At 42.3% G+C, this 18,139-nt stretch overlaps 1 protein-coding gene across 1 annotated transcript in view; it reads right to left on the reverse strand.

The window, feature by feature from the left end:
- Positions 1–1,864: 1,864 nt before the first annotated feature.
- The window catches only part of LONRF2 (LON peptidase N-terminal domain and ring finger 2), a gene marked incomplete at its 5' end in the record, with an annotated part of 16,929 nt that continues 654 nt past the window's right edge, over positions 1,865–18,139 (reverse strand). The window contains 11 exons of the mRNA XM_009580118.1: positions 1,865–2,483; positions 2,860–3,009; positions 4,988–5,150; positions 8,100–8,258; positions 9,092–9,213; positions 9,906–10,020; positions 10,389–10,485; positions 12,477–12,702; positions 13,162–13,323; positions 14,348–14,470; positions 17,753–17,871. Coding sequence (XP_009578413.1) covers positions 2,325–2,483; positions 2,860–3,009; positions 4,988–5,150; positions 8,100–8,258; positions 9,092–9,213; positions 9,906–10,020; positions 10,389–10,485; positions 12,477–12,702; positions 13,162–13,323; positions 14,348–14,470; positions 17,753–17,871 — 1,595 coding nt within the window. The remainder of the gene's footprint in view (positions 2,484–2,859; positions 3,010–4,987; positions 5,151–8,099; positions 8,259–9,091; positions 9,214–9,905; positions 10,021–10,388; positions 10,486–12,476; positions 12,703–13,161; positions 13,324–14,347; positions 14,471–17,752; positions 17,872–18,139) is intronic.

Raw genomic sequence — 18,139 nt, forward strand, 5'->3', positions numbered from 1 at the left:
TTTGCAAAGAAGAATATTCACATTAGTTACTGAGGCAAAGCCAAGAAGACACTAACTAGCACCTTGATTTTTGTTTTTTTTTTTCCTTAAACGCACTCCTATATGTAAAATTAAGCACACGTAAGATCAGGGACCAGCAATATACAAATACCATCCGCGTCCCCTTGCAGCTAAGCTAGTAATACTCAAAACTAGGCCAGACACACGAAGGAGCAAGATGAGTGAGTCTAGAAGAAATACACAGCATGGAAAGGGCTGGGAAGAACAGGAAGCTGAACAGAAAGGATTGCGAGATCAAATACAGTCCATCTTCTGGTCTGAGAATTAGTTTGCGAAACCACCCTGCGGTAGCTCAGCTGACAGTGGGCTGAAGACCTATTGGCTTCTGACATTTCCTCCCCCATATATAGAACAATTCCTTTATACTTCAGTGACTTCGTCTTCATCAACTTCAAATCCTGGAGGAAATGCATTCAACTTGAATTCTGAGTATTTTGGTGATGGTAGCAGAACTTGCAGAAGGCTACTGTAGAGGTTATGACATCATTGGTTGTAAGTTACGCACTTCACAATTCAGAGAATATACTTACAAACAATTTAAATAGAAAAGGCGTGTTCAAGGTAGAGGCAGTTACAGTACATTCAGGGTATGTTACAGAAACCATTTGTGGTAGCGATTTGCTGAAAGGAAAAAAACTCTGTATTTTTGTTTCCCAGACCACACAGGTTATGACTACAATACCCAAAGAGAGCAGGTAATATATCTTAATCACTGCATTTTAATGCAGTCTTCTTCCAGAACTCATGTGCAAATTGGAAAAAAAAAAGTTTAAATACATCTTCATTGACAAATAAGGACAAAAGAACTAAAAAAGAAACCAGGCACTTTGACCATTTAGGTAAACAGCCATTTCTTCTTACCAGACTTCTGCACATGAACAAGTCTTTACATTGGTCTTGCTATGCTTGCAGCACATAGAGATTCAAGTCAACTTTTTTTTCCTGTTGGTAGTATCAGTTCTACTTATAGGAAACTATGCCAATTGAATTGGTAACACTGTTAGTTTTTTCATTGGCAGTTGAGCAAATGTTGATCATTTGACTGACAAGCGATCAATTTAATAGCTATCAAAGTTAGATATTAACAAAACAATACATAAAAAAATAATCAAAAAGACAAATGAAGGTTAACACCTGACTTAAGCTTGCATTGAGACTTGCCTTTATAGGTTCAGTTTGTGCCTCTTTTCACGGTGTTATTGTGGACTGATTTCCATCACATACAGCAACTGGTACTAAACTACAATACTTTCGGTTTGAAACATGTTCAGTAGAGATCACTCCAACGTAATGGGAGGTTGGCATGACAGTGCAGGCAGGAGGGAGATGGAAACCTCCCCGTGTTTCATCCTCGCCGGTCCCAGGTGCAGAACAGGCATTCAGAGCAAACTGCAGCATGCTTTCCTCGTACTTGGGGTGAAATCATTATTTCACAGCAGAGTTTATCATACTTTAGGGAGCCAGTTTGATTTGAATTTAGCGATAAGACCAGCTAGGATTACTTTGATTTTTCTTTTCAAATAAACCAAAGTACACCTTTCCAAACATTTTGTACATACTCAATCCGCTCCAACACATAAATCACAACACGAGGGATTACCTAAGGCTACTAAATAGTGTACTTACTCAGTAGCTATTATTCTTTCAGATAAACATCCTCAGATGCCTTGACCACAAACGGCTTAATTTTTTTTTTCCTCACAGACCGCTATTTTCTGAAAAGAGAGATGTGGGTGTATGACAGACTGCCTACCAATTCACTAACAGAGCGTACTGTTGTTTATAGTCTTCATGCATACTTCTGCCAGGCAGCATAACTCCTCTTCTGTTCACTACCTTCAAGAAAGTCTAGGAAACACCTCTTCAATCCACCGTCCAGTTTCCTTTTCCTACCAAGTGGAAATCCAAATCACATGCAGGCGAATGGTGCTATTCTAGTACTTAACTCTCTTGCAGGCTAGAAACATCAACTCTATCGTAGTATACTTTGAAGCAATTATCCACATCTATCAGCTATGCTCTAACTGTAGCACAGCTTTGTAGAGGCTCAGATTTCACCAGGACAACAGGAGAGAGTGCAAGGTTTGGTGAATACCCAGGATAACAAACCGATGCAATCGATGAATGCTGGACACAGTCAGAAAGGGCTGTTCCTTTTTGAAGGAATCTTTAAAAAAACAAAAAAGAAGCCCTCCCCCTTTGCCCTCCCCCAGAACAAACTGTCGTGAGATGTTTTCAGTGCCCACTCACAAATGAAGTCCATGTTATCTGGGTCTTTTGCGAGTCACAAATATCAGTACGCGTCTGATGGCAATAAGACGATCTTTAAGGGAGGTCATAGCCAATATAGCCAGCTGAGCTCTGTTTTCCAGAGGCAACACTGCCAAGAGCCACCAGTACCAGGCAGGACCACTGGGGTTGCTCTGCAAAAGGATGGAAAGACATGCAATCATGTATTCACCAGCACTGCCCCATGAAGAACACCACCTTCCTCCCCACCTCCTATTTGCTAAGAATGACACCATAAAACAAACAGTTCAAGCAGCAACTAAACACTTAATTTCAGGTGCTCTCCTTGTCTGTATACGCCATTAAGACTGATGTCTTCAGGTATCAGTTTACACTGATATATTGTTTTCCATTGATTAATTGTTTTCCATGTTTCACGCTAATAGGCCAAAATTGGGTAAATAAGAAGAGCTTAGAATGCACAAAAACACAGCAAAAACCAGTCAGAAAATAGTCTTGTGTAAAAATTACACGTAGAATAAGGATGCATAAGTAGGTAGGTTTTATTACCTGTGGCTCTGGCTCTTTTCCTGGCATGGACCCAAAATGATTGAGAATTTGCACTTTCATATTGTCTTTAAGAGAAGTAAACCAGGCAACGGCTTGATCATAAACCGAGTCATGAAGGCGGACAAGTTCTTCATATTCCGGTCCTTCAACCTTATTGTTAAAAGAAGGGAGATGGAACAAAAAAAGGTTTGATACCGTGGAGTCCATACGCTTCCCCAGAAGCAAGCGAAGCACAATAATGCAGTGACTACAGCTGTTCGAATGTCCTTATCTAAGCAAACTGTACTCAAGTCTCAGATTTCAAACCTGTGATGCTGGAGTCTTTTTACCCTCCCCTAGGTGTTCTGAAGTGACATTTCTTGGAGCAGTTACTGCCTTGTTAATAGCCATTCCTATGGCACAACAGAAGAATCTGCCCTCTAATCCCGGGACACCATATTCATCATCTCAAACCCACAAGCTAGACTCCCTGTCACAGAAGGACCTCTGAACATTCTTACATTGTCTGGCAAAACAAAAGAAACGCTACTGACACCGAGCACAGAGTCAGGGGGTCTATGGCATTTAGAGATCAGCAGTATTTTATAGAAGTGTTAAGCCAAGGAGGAGGAGGAGGAGGAGGAGGAGGAGGGCAGACACCTGAGCAGGCAGGAAGCAGGGAAAGCGAATGCTTTCCCAATATCAGGAACGGCCATATAAAAAGACCCTCGCTGAGGCAAAGAGCGCTTTCATTGCACAGGCCTGACTATTAACCATTAGGGAAAAGAAAAAAGCATAAGCAAAACTCACTACAAATTGGTGATTTGTTTTTTTGTTTGGGGTTTTTTTTTTTTGATTTGGGGTGGGTGGTTTTTTTTTTCCTGTAATCTGTACACGCCAATGGTGTGATTCACCTGTGCTACTCAGATGCATATCTGAGCTAGCTGCTCTGGATGCCCTTCACAGTCAAGGAGAAACAGCTCTAGAGGGCAATTAATCTCAGCTTAAGGTAGGTATCTAAGACAGAGCAGATAAATTAGACAGCTTTGGACTGAGATTTCTCACCATCAGATATAACATGAACGTAGGGTGCTGAACACAGACGTCAGCCTCTCAAGTGAGACAAGGTAAATCTCACCCTAATTATGAAGAGGTGGGTCTCTAGCACCATCTACAAACAATGCCTGGACACCTGTGTTCCACCGCCCTCACTGGGGATTTAAACACGGCAGAGCCCTCACTCTGAGCAGACTACCTACTCCGACCTTTCGCAGGGGGAGGCACCTCCATGCGATCTGCCCTTCCTGTCCTGGCGAACAACTGCATCACCCTGCAAAGGTTAGGAAAGCCCTACTAAGACTTTACAGACTTGCACTTCAACTATGAAAGCGTGCTGAAGAGCTATATGACTGGACTGGACTTCATCAACTGGCATGAGATTACTACTAAACGCAGTGTTAAGAGGGATCAGGGATTTATAGACATGCTCTAGAGCTGATCCAGGAAGTCATCAGTAAGCATGACCAAAAATCCACCCTTTGGCCAACACCCATCACAAGCACCTCACTTGACACAGGTTTTGTAAGAGGACTTGTTTTTAAAAACTACTCCCCTCTCTGCATTTCTCTACTCTCAGCCAGCTCTGATGGATGCTTGTACAGGCATGGTTAACTACATGTCACTAAGATCTCAATTTAAGAGCGGACACCCACATTTGTCTGAGGGCCTGTTCTGTAAACCAGAGCTTGGAGGTCATAGGAAGTCTGCCAACTGTCTGTTCAGTGTAAGAAGAGAATAGTCAGTTCTCTAACAACAGGGGCATGTGTTCTTAGAAGGTTTCAAGTCCGTACCAGTTTTAAAACTGACCTCCATTATACATCATGACAGACCTCAGCACCTGAGTCTCAGAAGCTACTTTGAGATCCATGAAGGGAGTGCAACACTTCAAGCAGAGATAATTATAAGGGCAGAAAGGAAGAAAGGGAAGGAAGAGACAAACTTTGTTCCATGGTTTTCAAAATAGAGCTTTAGTATTTATAATTATATTGGTTTAAAAATAAGGCACAGCTAGCTTGAAATGCAACAAGGAAAAGCTATTTAAGTGAATCCAGCAATACATGGGTATGAATAACTTTGCACCATAGATCACCTTTTTATCTTCAAGATACTCGATGTTTGCTGTGTTATATCCATCTCGCTGGCCATGGCTTAAGACCCTAAAACGACGGACACCAACTGTATCAACAACTGAGCGCCCATCAGGAAAAAACTTTACGTCCCTGATCTCTAATATACAGCCATGATCTGCAAATCTGAAATGACAGAAGGGCATAAAAGTGGAAGTCATCAACAAGTGTTTATACACATCAGGACAAATACTGGGCCTAATTCACTACTTTTTATTTGAAAGAGGATCCTGCTTTGGTGACAATACATTTCTGCTTATTCACATAAGCCACACAACCCCCACCCTTTCTGCCTTCCCTCAGAGGTCCAGGGTAGCAGCATTTTCGGAGTGTAAATATTTGGGGGGGTGGAAAGGGACAGGAAACTAAATGGAGCATGTTTCATGCTGGGAGCCTGCCAGCTGCTGATGGCAAATACGCCTGATTTGCAAAGAAAACAAGACGGGTAAAGATACCATAAAGAAGTCCAGAAACTGAGGAACAAATGCAGGGCTGGAGGGCTATCGCCCTGCTCAGAGCTGTAAGCAGCTGATTACAGGCTTTAGAAGGAAAAGGTTTCTATATAGCAAGATTTTTCTTGCGTTTGTATCCTTTAAGTTAAAAAAAAATCCAAACAAGCCAAAAGCAAAAAAAACCAAAAAACCTTTACAAAAGCACATTTGTATCTGTTATATTTGAAGTAGGTACAGGGTTTAATCACATCCTGGAAACAAGCATGCAATAAATTTTTACTGAACATTATCGGGCTTACCTACTCTACAGTTGTGCAGCAGCGAGTTCACTAGGGAGGCTGACTGCACAATGACTCTTCACCATGATGTGCTCATCTGCCAGCATTTGCAGCTCTGTACCTCGGCCTACTGCTAACCAGGAGAATGCACTGTATCTGGTCTCATCCCAAGGTATCAAATCCCTGCAGGGTCTGATAAATGTTTCATCAGGGAAATGCTTGTTTTGCCAGGGCTTGGCCATTTCTTAAATCAGCGTGATGAAGAAACAGCGACGCTGTGGGGAAATGAGCCCTGTTTCTACTCTACCAGAAATCATGGTTTTGGGAGGGGAAAAAAAAGGTGAACAACTGTTCTCTCCCGGCCATTGTACAAAACAAAGAAGAGCAAGAAGAGCACAGCTGCACACAGCTAAACCCTGGTGCTCTACAATGTGATTACAAGCGAGTTCATTATAGCAATATTAGACTAAACACTACCTAAACAGCTACATAACAATTTTTAAAATTAAGGATTTTAGTGACATTCATACCAAGTTTAGAAAATAATGTATAAGTGATGGGGTTTTTTTGGTCATTCTTTGGGAGTTACTTTTGGATAGAAAGTGACTTTAATCAAAGAGAGACAAGAAAGCACCTAGAGAAGGGTATAAAATGTACTGACACATTAGAAGTTTATAAACAATTCTTCTGCCAGTTTTAATTTAGAGTGGAGAAATAAAACAGAGCAAGGTGATGAATTGAACTTGTCTTGTCACTGTGTTTTTCAAGGGAGGTATGAATCTCAGCCTTCCATATCCATGTCTTAGTAGATGAGGCAAAACAAGTTTCCCCACTTTTTCTATTCCCAGTTGATTTCACAATTTTGAATAAACAAAAGAACTTCTTTACTTGTGTAAGAAGCTACAACAGCCTGCCAGGTGTCTACAGATGAAGGCTTCCTGCAATTCAGTGTTTGACTTAAGTAGAAGTTACCACGCTTAAAAAGTTTAATTATTTCAGTAACTCAAAACAGACAGGACATAAAATCTAACCGTACTGGTTGCATTTTAAAACACCCTTTATGACACTATTTAATAAATCAACTCAGGTGTTTTTGGGATTGTAACCCCTTGGCCCTCCGTATTAGACCTGACTACAAATAAGTTTGGGTCTTCCACAAGCCTTCACAGATGTAGGGAGTTATCACCTAGGGCCATTTCATCCTCACTCTTACAAGTATTTGCTTCCAGAAAATTGGTAACAGGCCTGGTAGGACTGTGGAGTATCGGCTGCTGATGGAGCCCGAACTCCACTGAGCGCAGCACCGACAGCGTGCCAAATGGCACGAAGCACAACCAGAGCTGACTGGAAGCTGTAGCATCTCCTGTGTTCTTACCGTCCAGTCTGGGAGGAAAAAACTGGACAAGGAAAGGCTGCCAAGTCCCAGTATGAGTGCCCTCCTCTCAGCTCCAGTGATGATCACCTACAAAAATGCTGCTCCTGAGGATGCCTGTCTAATGTGTTCTTAAATATTCCCACACTGGTCATCCATTCTACAGTCTGCATCACTCCAACGCATCTTCTGAAGTCAGCAACTATCTATTACATCTTGTAAGATAGACCTTCCTTAAGACCACCTCATTTTTTTCCATAAGCACCTTCTTATCCCCTTCACCCCAAAAAATATTATCTATAAAGGACTTAAAAACCTGAAGGTTTTCATCTAATGATTAGTATTCAGTCTCCACACACGGAGCTGGAAACACACCAGTGTCAGAATTCACAAAAATGAATTAAAGGTAAGATCCTATAGAAAGACAATGTAACCCACTCACTGCAGATAGTTTAGACATTGCAACACAGCAGTAAAGACAAACATCAAAATTCAACGTTCAGTAGCAGAACAGGCTTCTCAGTCAAGGGTATACTTTGTCTCATTCAAATGCTATCACCTATGCAGGAAAACTATGCAAGGTTTGGATTTTTTTTTTTTAATATTATTTTTGTTTTTTAAAACTGAGCAGGCAGAGGAGCAACCTCATCCCGACAGTCGGCTTTCACTACAACAAACAGGCTAGAAAGCTTTCCAACCACACAGACAATTAAGTGCTATTTTTGTAGCCTGTAGTAGCAGGATGAGTTGTATCCTTACTATCCGTCCAACAGGGGAGCAATAAAAATTACATCTTTGTGTTAAAAGGAATGTTTAATATATGAAACTGAAAAGCCAGCCACTTCTGTACTGGTTCATACAGGACTGGAAGGAACCGCAGTGGTTTGGGGAGACAAGTATACTGTGCTGTAGTACTCCATTAGCGTCACAACAGCCTCCGCAACAACAGGACATTCTCAGCTCATCTCCTTACCCTTTTAATTCGTCAGCTAAGCACATGCCAAACTGCTTGGTACCAGTTTCCATGCATCTTCTTATCATTAGACGGTAACGAGGTTCAAAGACATGGAGTGGGCAAGGGATGGTAGGAAAGGCCATGGTACATACGAAGATGGGAACATCTTTATTCAAACTGTAAGATAATTGTTAAAAAAAAAAAAATCAGCTTTTTTCTGGGTACTGCTATATTCAGCATAAACCCTTAATACGACACTGAGTCCAGTGATTTCTTTAGACTCATTCTTTGTAAATGTGTATCTGGTCGAAGTTTGTCATTTTTTCATGACAAACATATTTCAGGACTCCTTCTGTTAGCACATTAAAGAAACAATCCCTCTAATCTACTTTAATAGAAGAAAAGTCAGGAAATAATAACCAATTTCTCAAATGTGTGTATATCAATACTTAAATACAAGTAGCAAGATTTTGGTGATAACTTTTTACAGTAATATAGTACCTAAGAACTAACCACGTACAAAGCAAGGTGGTAGAGGATTCCCAAGCTCAGTAAAGCCCTTTAATTTTGAAGAAGCCCGCTAATCCTTATATTACTTTTTCAGGCTTAATTGCATGTTTTATTTTTCTTTTTAGCTGAGTTGTAGCGTAAAATCCACAAGTCACTGACAACACTGAACTCTCGAACTTCTCCTGACCTGAACTATAACCCACTTATAATTGGACTTCTACTCCCAGAAAACCCCCATTGTAACTTTTAAAGCTATAATACTGTTTCAGAGGAAAAAGCAATTATCTTTATTTTAAGAATATTGTTGTGCCTCTCTACCATTCAAGCATATTGTTTCTTGTTTATCTGCAACAAACATGTTGAAAAATACAAAGCATCTGGCAGGTTCATTTACAAATTCATTCATTTGTGCATTTTCATAAGCAAATGAAACTTCTTCAAGTAATTTAGATTAAAAATACATTTATGTAACAGCTGTCAGTAGTGAAATGAAAGCCTACTTTGACAATTCCTTCATTTCTTCCTCATAAACTTTCTTCCTTTCAGATAATTCCTCTGGCAAGTAACGGACTATCAGTTCTTCTGTAAGGACGGTCTTCTTGTAAGTTCTGCTTGCCAGAAACTGCAAGGAAGAGTCAACTCCTAAGTCTGACAACGAGAAGTCAGGTAACATCTCTTCCTCCCAACCCATCCCCTTTCCTAAGGCCAAACAGCATGTTAGTTCAGGATTGTACCGATTCCTCCTCCTTTCCAGCCTTCAGGTATCAAAACTTCCACTTTAGGATACGAGGTTCACTCCAGTGCCCATTTAACTATAATTCCGTGCCCTTTTTTTGGCAGAAGTTGTACTACCATCAAGAAAAGGCAGTCCCTCCTCGCTTTTGCGGAAGATACGTGTATTATTTTCACCTAGAGCTGCCAGGTTACTGCTCCCCAAGAAGTACTCCACATACGAGACACATTATGTCTTCTGGAGCAGAAGTTTTGGCCAAGGAGTGACCATTCTTCGCTCACCGCAGATACAGCTACAGACTGGAGAGGTGGTAGGAATAGGGCTATGGTTGGGACTCCCCAGGCATGAGCCTGACGTGACACTGGAATCCTCAATTCCTTTCAGCACGAGCAAACCACGCGTGTCTTCCAAGGAATGACAAAATATACTCTGGAGCAAATGAGGTCTGTGGACAGCTTGATGCTATGGGTACTACTGTGTTGTTCTGGTCTGCGAGTAGAGCCCAGAAAATCCCCACACACATGCTTTCAGAAGAACACAGCTTTGTATTTTTTTGTTAATTGGGACAAGGACATACTTACTTCTGACAGTTTTTCTTTGCAGAGTGGGCAATGCGGATTATGGTCAAGGCAACGCTCAAGGCATTTGAGGCAAAAGGTGTGACCACAGGGAGTGGTAACAGGTTCGTAGAACAACCTGAACATGAAAACACGGAACAAAAAAGCTAAGCTGCCAACATAAACAATGCAGATTCCCAACCTGTGGAAAGGAGTGACTAGATCTAGCCACCTCTTCCTTTCCTGCTTTTGTATAAATCACAGGTGACAGTTTTATTTAAGGATATAAAAAAGGTTTTCGTTTTTAGAAGTGGTAAACAACGGAGAAAACCATGCATAAAGGAGAAAACCGCATCTGTAAAGATTCACCAGATGCAAGGTTCGGGAAAAAGGAACAGAGCAATGATTTAGACATTCTCTGCCAGGTTTCCCTTCCGACACCATGAAAACTTTTTGCAAAAGCTAGAAAGCCTTTCCGATCTTAATCCCAGGTCAATGCGGTCGTACCTCATGCAGAGGGAACACTCAAAGTCCGACGCATCCACCAGAGTTGTTGGTATTTCACTTGAAGTGACGGCGGTGTTTTCAGGTAAAACATCTGCATCTACGTATGTATGAAGATGATTATAGTAAATATTTAAGTATTACTGCAATTTCAGATGCTGTTTAAGTTGTTTTTCCATAAAGAACCTAATTTCTCTCCTTTCTTTTTTGAAGTTTTGTTCCAAACAAACATATTTTCCATCTAAGTTTTAGACTTTCTGGCAGGAAATCTTCTGGAGAGCAGAGGATGATGTCTATGGCCAGAGAAAGCACTTTAGAGCTGAATACCCATGATTTGCTTCTCCAAAAACGGTTGGTTTTGGTTTTTTTTAAAGTCTAATTTTCAAAATACTCTGCTATTGCTTTCCCACCACCATCACCACTCCCACATCAGCCAGGCCAGATGTTTTAAAGTACATTAAGTCCAGAATTTAATTTGTTTACACACAGTCAAACTATTTCATCAGTGTTTATTATAGATTTCTCAGCAGGGGTAATTTTTCTTACGAGTATAAAAAAGCCTATGTTCTTCTAGACTAGGCTGCTGTGGAAATCCCATGTTTCAGACAGCTTAAAGTTTAAGGACTACTGGAGCTGCAATTAGCTAATACTGATTTCACTAGCTCATCACTCTACAAACACTGAGACAGAACAATTCACTTAAATTGTGCCCACCCTGTTTTTTTGGGGGTGGTACGTATCCCTGTAGTTAACACACTTAAAGGGTATGGGCTTCAAACTTCACAGCAGCAGCATTTAAGCTCAAGAGCTATCAGCTCGAGCTTCTGATGATACTTATACAAGCAGATTCTGCAACTTCTTTTACAATCTGCACCTTTGTTGCTCAGTGATGAATTGCAACAGAGCCATGAATGCTGCCTCCACGTCCTAAATTCTCGACCGTTTTTAAAAAAAAAAAAAAAGTTCAGCTTTTTACGTTAGGTTAAAACACTAGGATGTTTTGTTGAAGGGTAACTTATGCTCAGCATCTGGTTTATCTTGAGCACAGACAGGATAGGGGAGAGGGCACCGGTGTTGTGTGGTCTACGAAGAAAAACAGCGTTATCTTTAACCTACATCTCGCATGTTAGCATTTAGTAATAGCCAGAATCTAACTGTGTTAATTCTGCACATAGTAATATGGCATCGGGATCTAGCACAGACCAGAAATTAATGGTTATGGGTAAAATGTGATCTCTGGCCTTCGCGGTGAAGATACAGGCGGGTCAGATTTCACAATCTATTTACTGAGTCTGCAGTTCACAGGCAAGTACAGGGTTTTTCCCTTCACAGCAACGTGATCAGAAACTGGCCATACATTGATCATTTGCAGAGGTGGCAGACAGACAACAGCACTTGAAGACTTTAATATTTCAAGGCAGAAGTCAGATTTGTCAAGAAGGTGGTGGTTTTTTTCTTTTAAGAGAAAAAAATGCACACTAATATAGCAGCATTTTAAAAGCCCCTTTTAACCAACTGTTTCACTACCTAGTGCAATATATTGCCTTCAGCATTTTTATCCCAGGGTACTAAAAACACTTTGGAGGTCTTTGTTAGAAGCTTGAGAAGCATACCAATTGTAAGAACAGCTATCAAGTGACAGAAAACTGGGGGGGCTTATTACCCTTCAAAAGGCTTCTTTGTTTGCCTGCAAAATTTCATGTAAAGTTGCATGTGACTGCTTCTGGTGCCAGTTAAAGATTAGTTTCCAGGCTTACTGCATCTTTCCTTCATATAGAAAGACAATGAAGTTCAGCTATACCTCTGAGACCTAGAAAATGGAAATGGCACCAGCAACACAAAGACTAAACTGTTAGTGGATTACACACTGGAAATGGCCCATTTGAGAAAGAAAAATAGAGTGTTCATTGAATGAATTGAAACTGCTCTGGAATAAGGTAAATAGGCTGTTACAGCAGAAACAGACACACCAGACAACAAAATATTATTCCAGTCCCTGTAGGGAACCTATGAAAAGGGAGGAGGAAAAAAGTAGTTTATCATTTTTAAGCATGTGCAGAAGAAATCCCCTTTCTAAGCCACAACACAAACCTTTTTTAGGAATCTTATTGGGGACATCCAAGCTTTGTAAATCCCTCATATCACTGGACAGCTTTCTTTTTAAGCCAACCCCAGGTAAACTGGAGAGAATAGCTCCCAAAGATTTCTTGTTGTCTTCAAAATAGAGATCCAGAACATGATGGGAAACAGGAGAATCGGTACTTCTAAATATATCAGATTCTTGGGACGGGGTTTTTGTTAATCTGAACACAGTATCCTAAAAAAATTAAGAACAGTTATATACAGCATGAGACAATATTGCTTTGTTTTTTCCCTATTAGTTGTATACATCAGCAATAGATCAATGTCCCTACAATGAGCTTAGCAAGGGAGAAACGTCCATATCAAAGAAGGCCACTCTCCAGTTGCATGAAATAGGGACACTTCTCTCCCTACAGCTCCCGTCTCTAGAAACTATGTCCCTGAGTGCATAAAAAGCACAGAGGGGAAAAACCCCATAAATATAATCAACTCCCACGTGAAGATACCACATCGTTTTCTGAAGAAAGAGTTTCATTCTATTTTTCTGAAGAAATACATCCCAACAAGAGATCCAACAGCAATGGAGAAAACAGGCTTACCATGAAAGTAAGTGCAGACAAAGACAATGTCACACAGATCAGACAGATCCTTGTGTTACTTTCGGTATTTTTATGTTGAATGCTTTTTACTTTACCTTTGAGGACCCAGCAATAGAGCTATCTTCTGCAGCTGACTGTGTGTTTATGCTACTCAGAAATGCAGGTTTCAATCTTGTATGGGACGTTCGACTAGAGAAAGGTGCTGTTAGACTATCATGCACATTTTCAAAGGCTGGGAAAAACATCTCACACATTATCTAGTCAATTAGAGAGGAAAAAAAAAAAGAAAAAATAATAATAATTACAACACAGATTTTTATGTTTGTACGAACACAGATACACAAACTTCACAGCCTCTGGATGCCAAGAAGCTTGCAACAACCAGGACATCCTGCATTCCCAATGCCCACAGGAAACTTCAATGGCAGTCTCCACAACCACAGACAATCCCAAGGTGCTCTTCTGGCGTCCACCTCCCTCCCCGAAGGCCTCTGCTCCTCAGGAGCACCCCGGGGCGGCAGTCTGTTGCATCCTTCTCCTGCCTCCACCCCTCTCCACTCTGACCCTCAGACCCCTGCCTCCAGAAGTCTTCAGACCTGCTCTCCTACCAAAACTGGTTAACAGGGATGTGTTTCAGTTCTCCTCAAACTCTGCATCCATCTCCTCTACCCTCAAGCAGATTTCACCACCAGCTAAAAGCTGTCTAGAGCCTGTTCCCCCTCTCACCAGTCCCCACCAAGCGCCTTGCTGAATCCCCATTTCTTTTTATAAAAAGGTGCCTGTATGGACGGTCATGGAGAACCTGACAATCGTTGGTTAGCAGTAAGTGTGTCCCTTATGGGAAGTTATACAAACTGCTACAAAGACAGCAGGTTTTTTCCAGGACAGGGCAGACACACAGCTCCCCCTTCTCAACCCTCTGCCACTTCCCACTTAGAAGTGGTTTTCTGATGGGCACTAAAATTAGCAGCCTCGAGCCTAGGAAATCCAGATGTACTCAAATCCAACTGACATACTGCAAGTGTAATCTGCAAACAGCAGCAGCCAGACCTACAGATTTGCAGTGGAATCCACAAATATATAATCCCTCTGGTTGAGGCATCAACCAAACCCAAGAGGTGCCTCGCACACCATAATGCTAGTAAGGTTTATTGGAGAAACTACTGAATCAAATTATCCTTTGACTATTTACTATCACCTGAAATAACAAGAATTTTACTTAGGTGCAAGAGTTAAGAGCAGCGTGATGGCCAAGAAGTGGCCAGTAAATACATTTTATACCTTTTGGGCTTCTTTCTTCATTGAGCTCCATTCAGGATTTAAGGCAACACAATAGAGAAACTCCTTCAATGCTTCCTCAGTCCTTTCCAATCCAGAAAGAGCTTTCGCTTTCACATAATGGCCCTGTTCACACAAAGGAAACGTACAAATCTAGAGATCACTTCTGAAGTGGCAGCAAGAATCCAGCAAACAAACTTGGAAGTTCACGCCATTCTGCAAGTGAAGAATAAGACGCTTTTTGGGTAACAACCTCTTTGACCCACATAACTGAAGGAAAGTCAGTCCCTTTTGCTGAAAGAAGATCCCCCAGGAACCCACTGCTGCATCACCCCCTGCCAAAGACACCGCTCCTTTCCTCAGGGGGGACCTGCTGCAGAATGAGGAGGGGTATTTGTCTCCCCAGGGACCGAGACTACTACATATCCCACAGGGCTTGATACCCCAGAGAACGGTTTCACATACCAGGGCAAACTTAACAGTAATGAAGCTGCATGGGAAAGGCAGTGGCACAGGCAGGCTGGAGGTGACAGCTGAGGGAGCAAAAGATTTTAGGTTCAGGACACTCTCACTTCTCCTGGGTGTCTTACCAGGACAGACATGATTTTTCACCTTTTATTTGGCTAGAGAAGACCAACAACATTATTGGGGACAACTTATACCAACTCTTAACCTGAAACCTTTTAGCCTCTCCTACCTCTCCCATGTCCTAGAGTGGCCACATCCATGGCCAACAGGTAGGGTAGTCAGCCTGGAGACAAGTCCTACTTGTTACTAGTAGCAGGAGAGGAATGCCTCACCTCTGAATTTCCCCATGGATATCAATTTGCAGTTCAAATCTGACTATTACTTCCTTAATGATGGAATGAAACTAAGTGTGCATTTAAACATTTGCCTCTTGCTTATTAGACAGAAGTGTGCTCTGCAAGGCCACCTCTGATCCACATGACTATCTGTGCTAAAAGTACAGTTTTCACTAGTCTGGTGAAAACTGGTTAGATAAGCAGATACACTTTTCTATTCTTCATACTAATGCCAAAAGGGCCGGTATCACATAATCTTCCTGAGCAGGTACCTCCCTCACTCTTTCAACATAGTCCTTCAAGCTGAGGCCCATTAAGATCTTTACCTTTCTACTGTTGGGAAGAAGGGGGCTTGTACCAAAAGCAAGTAACAGGCACTGTGTAGGACAGGTTAATTAATGTACATCATTTGGTGACCTGAACAAGAAGTCTCAGTACACACAAATCTCTCAAGGTGAGATACATTTTTCTTCTCCTGAATGCAGTAAGAAGAGAGGTACTGTGAGGCCTGACCCCGACCATCTTATCTTGACGCTTGCACAGCCTCTGTAAAACCTTTTTAGAGAGGTCCTAACATGCCTGACATCGCTGTCAAGATTACTCTACTGCACTGGGGAGGCTACAAGGTTGTTTGGCCTCGTCCTTTGGGGCCACAAGAGCAATTTCCTTGTCCAAGCTGCAAGGGAGGACTGAGCTGGGCTGCCTATGGACAAAATACCTGAAGATCCAACACCAGAAGTTAGGCCCAGGGACTAGAAGCCCCTACACTGTAGAGACTACTGCTGCCACCTTCCCTTTCCTATTTTCACATGGCCCTGACAAGCATCGCATCGAAGGGTAAGGTCCAGGCAGGACCTTGTGCAGCAGGCAGGATCCAGGCAGGAGGGCATCCGCTTCTATCCGCCACATAAAAGTACAACTGGAAACTTCTCCCTACTTCAGAGAGTCCAAGGACCTGGTTTTCATAGTAACTGAAAAGAAACCAACTTGTCTATTGCTCTAATGACTACAGTGGACCCAAGAGCTTCACCAGTAACTCAGCGAGCCATTACATTTCAGTTACCAATAAACCAAAAGGTACTGGTAGGTGAACACCTGGCTCCCAGGAGCTACTCCCAGAACGAGTTTAATTTTATGGTCAATTTTTTTTTTTTTAACTACACAGTGCATGTTTGAGCTAATCTCTGCCACTGGATGAGATGCCGCAAGATACAAAACAAAGCAGATGCCCAGAATTCCTGGAGAACATGGATTCTGGATCAGCACAGCTTACGTGGAAGTTCTCACACACACACGCAAGCACAAGTGAAATGTGTCTGTGACACTGCTGGTTATGCCATGATGACAAATTTCATTTTCAGTTAGCATTCTTCAGAGATGTGATTAATGAAATCTTTATCCGCCTACGACTGACATGCATCACATTTCCATGGATTCAAGGCAAACAGAGAAGACACTTCAAGAAAACATTTGAACGTGCGTAATTCATATTTCTCCCTCTGCACAGAAACCCAGCCAATGCCACCCGAGATGGATTCCTGACTTGATGAGAAATGATCCTAGACAGAAAGGCAAATTGGAGGCGAGGGGAAGATTATGATCTGCCTTCAAATAAGAAAGGTTTTAATGGGTGACAAGAACAGATAGCCTTCAGAGACAAGTATCTAATTTGGCAGAAACTAGATGCTTCAGACAGCACCCCTCCGCTTGCCCCACATCTTCCCCAGCTGGAAACGGAGAGCTAGCTGCACCCCTCCGTGCTGAGGCAGGCAGCCGAGGGGTTCACGCAGCACCTCCCTAGTCTTTGCAGGAAAGCCAAGGCCTGCCTAAAATCCTACCCTCTCTCCAGGTAGCACCCAGGGGCTTTATCTGGTCAAACCTGTGCTGCAGTTTTGCTACTGATGGGTGAGGGACTGACTGAAGGTGTAATCCTAGGTGGGGCGAGCTGTTGGACATCCAGTCTAGCCTCAGGCAACCAGTGGTAACAACAGGCACCACGTGCTTTTTCCATTACTCTCGCGCATTATTTCTGATGCTTGCTTCAGACTGCCCACGAACCAGTGTTCCTTGTAGCACCTCCTCTCGTTATGAAAAAAAATCCCAACCCCCTCTATGAATCACCATGACGCAGCTAGGAATCAAGAGATACGAGATCTTAGTATTAAAGGGGGAAAAAAAAAATAATCCTGAAATAGTCTGGGGTGCTTCTCAGAAAGACACATTGGCTGGCAGGCCATCAAAACCACCTACTGCCTGGGACACACCATCCCAGAGGGAACTGCAGGGCAATCCCGGGCTGCCAGAGCCTTACAGACCCGATTCTGCTGCCACGCTGCAGCACTAACCCCAACAGATCAACAGCCACCAGCACAAACAAAACCACATCACCGACTGCCCACCACTGAAATCCCACTGGCTGGAGACATGCTAAGGACCTTCCAAGACTCATCCTCTGAAGAACTTAGCTTTTGGTAGACATTCCCAGCCCTGATAATGCCACGATGTTCTTCCAACAATGCCCTCGGCAGCGCTGACTCCACCACAGAGAGAAGCCCCGAGAACAAGCAGTTTTCATTTTGCTCTTTACAACATGCAAGAACCGTACCGCAGGCCAGTGGGGTTTGTTTCGGCAGAGGACGTCCGCGTCATGAAGAGCTTGCTGGTAGTTTTTCATTGACGTACAGAGTTCTGCTCGCTGTGCTATTAGTGAACACTTGCAAGGAGCTGGAAAACAAAAAAGGTTACAAGGAACTCCATTAAAAGAAGCACTAATACGTGTTAAATACAGTAACCTAATTTCCAGCCAGAGCAACCTAAAAAGCACTACTGCACAACGGTTACATTTATAGTCTCCTGTAATGGAAAAAAGGCAATTCCTTCCTTCCTTCTTTCCTTCCCAAAATATATTCCTCTCAGCCTGGAAGCAACCTCTGCATTTTATCTAGGAGGACAGATTTCATATTCACATACAAGATGCCACCTGCTCTTTCCC

Source organism: Fulmarus glacialis, unplaced genomic scaffold, assembly GCF_000690835.1.
Source record: "Fulmarus glacialis isolate BGI_N327 unplaced genomic scaffold, ASM69083v1 scaffold7816, whole genome shotgun sequence".
In the NCBI taxonomy this organism is placed as follows: Eukaryota; Metazoa; Chordata; class Aves; order Procellariiformes; family Procellariidae; genus Fulmarus; species Fulmarus glacialis.